At 38.0% G+C, this 3,246-nt stretch overlaps 1 protein-coding gene across 1 annotated transcript; it reads right to left on the bottom strand.

Annotated features, from left to right (window-relative positions):
* Window positions 1-3: 3 nt before the first annotated feature.
* LOC124895335 (amidophosphoribosyltransferase 1, chloroplastic-like) lies at window positions 4-1,975 on the bottom strand (the record flags this gene model as incomplete). The annotated part of the gene is made up of 3 exons (XM_047405777.1): window positions 976-1,975; window positions 487-555; window positions 4-89 (listed from the first exon to the last, which is right to left on the bottom strand). Coding segments are annotated over exons 1-3 (552 nt in total), but the record flags the coding sequence as incomplete, so codon positions are not given.
* Window positions 1,976-3,246: the final 1,271 nt, after the last annotated feature.

The following is a 3,246-nucleotide window of genomic DNA, read 5'->3' as shown; positions in this document are numbered from 1 at the left end:
ATCTGAAGCATGCCATCCAATACCTCCAACCGTAGCCAACAGCACACCAGAAATTCCAAGAGCTCCAAGAGTCTCAAATTTACCATGTCCTGTTCATATAAAATGACAAGTTACAAGAAGCATGATTTGATCAGATAATATTGTGGCTTTATTACATAATCTAGTAAGAATCCAAATATTGTTACCAAACTAAATGAAGGAGCCAATGATGAGAAGATTCATATTCATTGATAAATATACAAGATGTGATTTAAGATTCATGTCTTGTGATCTCTATTACAATATCGTATATTGATTACATTTTATCACATCACATATGGGAACAAACCCTGTCCTTAGTTGACTTAATCTAATTGGTTGGAAGCTATTCAATTGTGCCTAGATATCACAGAATGAAATACAAACACAAAATTGAAAGGTAAAACCACGTAGAACAAGTGATGCAAGATCAAAAAGTGTAAAGTGTAGATACAAATCAAGAATTACCATAAGGATGTTCTATGTTCTTGGGAAACCATGCAGCTTTAAATGACAACAATGCCACACCACCCAAACCTGCAAAGACCATAAGTTGAATTTAGAAGATAATGTTTACAAATTTGAATCAACATCACTTTAACCCACAATGCAGGAGCGGATGCAAGTGTAAGGTGGCAGGTCCATCGAACCCATTACTCTTAACTCCACTTCTATACGCACAGTTAAAATTTTGTTCAAAATATGTATTTATATGGACCACTGAATTAGGCAATGCAAAGTAAATATGCTCAGGAACAGAAATCACAACATCACATTCCACGGGAGCTTCAGTAGCTAGAATTTCCCTGAAAGCACGCCTAAACTAATAAATAGACCTTCCAAACACCACTGAATTAGGAAATGCAAAGTAAATATACTCAAAGATACAAGATTTAGGTTCAGGATGAGGTATCAAACAAATAGACTGAACCCCTTTGTCCACCACAACAACCTCACCAGGAAGTACCACCCTTTCATAAGTAGCCTCAATCAAATCCAAAGCATACGTCTCGGAGGTGAAAACAATAGCACCATTACTTCTCTTACCCATAACCAATGGCCTAAAACCATAAGGATCCCTAACAGCAACCAACTTATCCTCAGTAGCAAACACCATAGAATAAGCACCATCAATCTTTTCACAAGCATCAACAATCCTCAAAAGAAAAGGCCTTGCTTTCGATATAGAAATAAGGTGAAGAACCACTTCAGTATCAGAACTCATATTAAATATCGACCCATTCTCTTCCAATTCACCATGAAGTTGTTTATAATTCACTAAATTCCCATTATGAGCAACACCAACTGACCCAAATCTATAACTAGCAACGAAAGGTTGAACATTCTTCAACATAGATGCACCAGCAGTAGAATACCTTCCATGACCAATAGCCAAATCACCCGGTAATTGATCAAGTTTCGACTCGCTAAACACATCAGAAACCAATCCAACACCAGTAATCGACTTATGCACGTTATCATTAACGCATACAATTCCAATGCCTTTTTGACCACGAAGTTGAAGATCATGAAGTGCTAATGGAAAACACGAGAAGCTTCAGAGTCACCATAAATACCCACAACGCCGCACTCTTCACGAGGTTTATCGTCAGCATCGAAATATGACCCAAATGAATGTCCATCCAGGTCGGTTTGACCCGAATAAATGACGTCGGTTAATGGGTTTTTGGAGGTGCATGTGGTGAGAGTTCTGTGGTGGTTGTAGGGTTTAGGGAGGGTTTTAGTGGATAAAGATAGAAGCCTTTGAGATGGGGAGCAAAAGGGTTTGTCGACGGGTGATGAAATATGGGGCTTGTTCATGGCGCCGACGGCGGCAGTGGCAGTGGCCATGGTGGTGGGAAAATAGAGACAAAGGGGCTAGTAATTAGGCACTAGTAATTAGGCGCTAGTATAGGTTTTAGGGAAATTAGATTTTTTATTTTGGCATTTTTTTCCAACTCAAAGCTCCCAATTAACATTAGGGACAAGATAAAAAAATATTAGGGTCCAGATTTTTGTTTAAGGATCGTAATTTAATCTCGTCCTAACAAATATACTTTTAGAGACCAATTTACTGACTTGTCCCTCTAAGTTGGTCTCAAATAAACCTTTTTCTTGTAGTGTTATGTGGTCACTGGTACGTTACAAGTTTATTTTTACACATTTATGCATTGCTTGACTCAAGAGCTTTTTTGTCCTTTGTTACTCCTTATATAGCTGTTGCCTTTGGAGTCAGTCCGAAAATCCTCGCAGAGCCTTTATCAGTCTCTACCCCAGTAGGTAAATCTATCATAGCCCGGTGGGTATACAAGAATTGTCCGGTTATGGTTTCTCAAAAAGTCACTTCTGCAGATTTAGTCGAACTAGAGATGACCAATTTTAATGTCATTTTCGACATGGGTTGGCTTCATTCCTTCTATGCCTCAGTCGACTGCAGAAATAGAATTGTCCAATTTCAGTTTTTGAATGAACCCATCGCTCAGTGCTAAATCCTACTCCCATCTGAATGACACTCAATATGATTATCTGAGCTGAACTAAATACCTGAACTAAACTGATTAACTACATTGATTAACTGAGCTGATAGTATTTTCTTAGCTGAGCTAATCTGAATTCACAGGGTTCTGTAGACTGACGGAAAGGCTACTTGAGATCTGAGGTCTAATTGAGAGTACTAAAATTACTGAGACTACTGAACTGCTAAGATTTTTTGAGTTTTCCTGAGTCGCATGACTAACTGAAATTTATGGAACATAGCTTGACTGAGGATATCATGAAACATGACACTGGCTCTAGGTACACAGCTATAGTTTTCGGGTACAAGTACCCCCAGGACTTGATGGAAGGAAACTGACACACATGACTGACTTGATTATAAGAGTAGAGTCCATAATTCATAATATCATAAGTAGGGATTTCATAATAAGTATGGTTCTCAACAAACTATCAGATGGATGGGAATGCACACGACATGTATATACTTGCATGGCTTCATTATCATGGTCATTCCACATCACAACAATATCATAAGCATCTCATACAACATTTTCAATTCAAGATAACAGCATGGGAATCACGTTGAACATAAACTTAGAACATGGAATAGTCACTTAGGACCTACTATGTCATAAAAAACATGATTTCTAGTGTCTTAGATATTTTCACAAATACCTTACATGCATACCTTAGGCATAGGTGGGTTCATCAATATTACAAGTATTCAACCAT

Source organism: Capsicum annuum, unplaced genomic scaffold, assembly GCF_002878395.1.
Source record: "Capsicum annuum cultivar UCD-10X-F1 unplaced genomic scaffold, UCD10Xv1.1 ctg81369, whole genome shotgun sequence".
NCBI classification, from domain to species: Eukaryota; Viridiplantae; Streptophyta; class Magnoliopsida; order Solanales; family Solanaceae; genus Capsicum; species Capsicum annuum.
The sequence above is the reverse complement of the archived record's forward strand: the minus strand, read 5'-3'. Positions and strand labels throughout refer to the sequence as shown.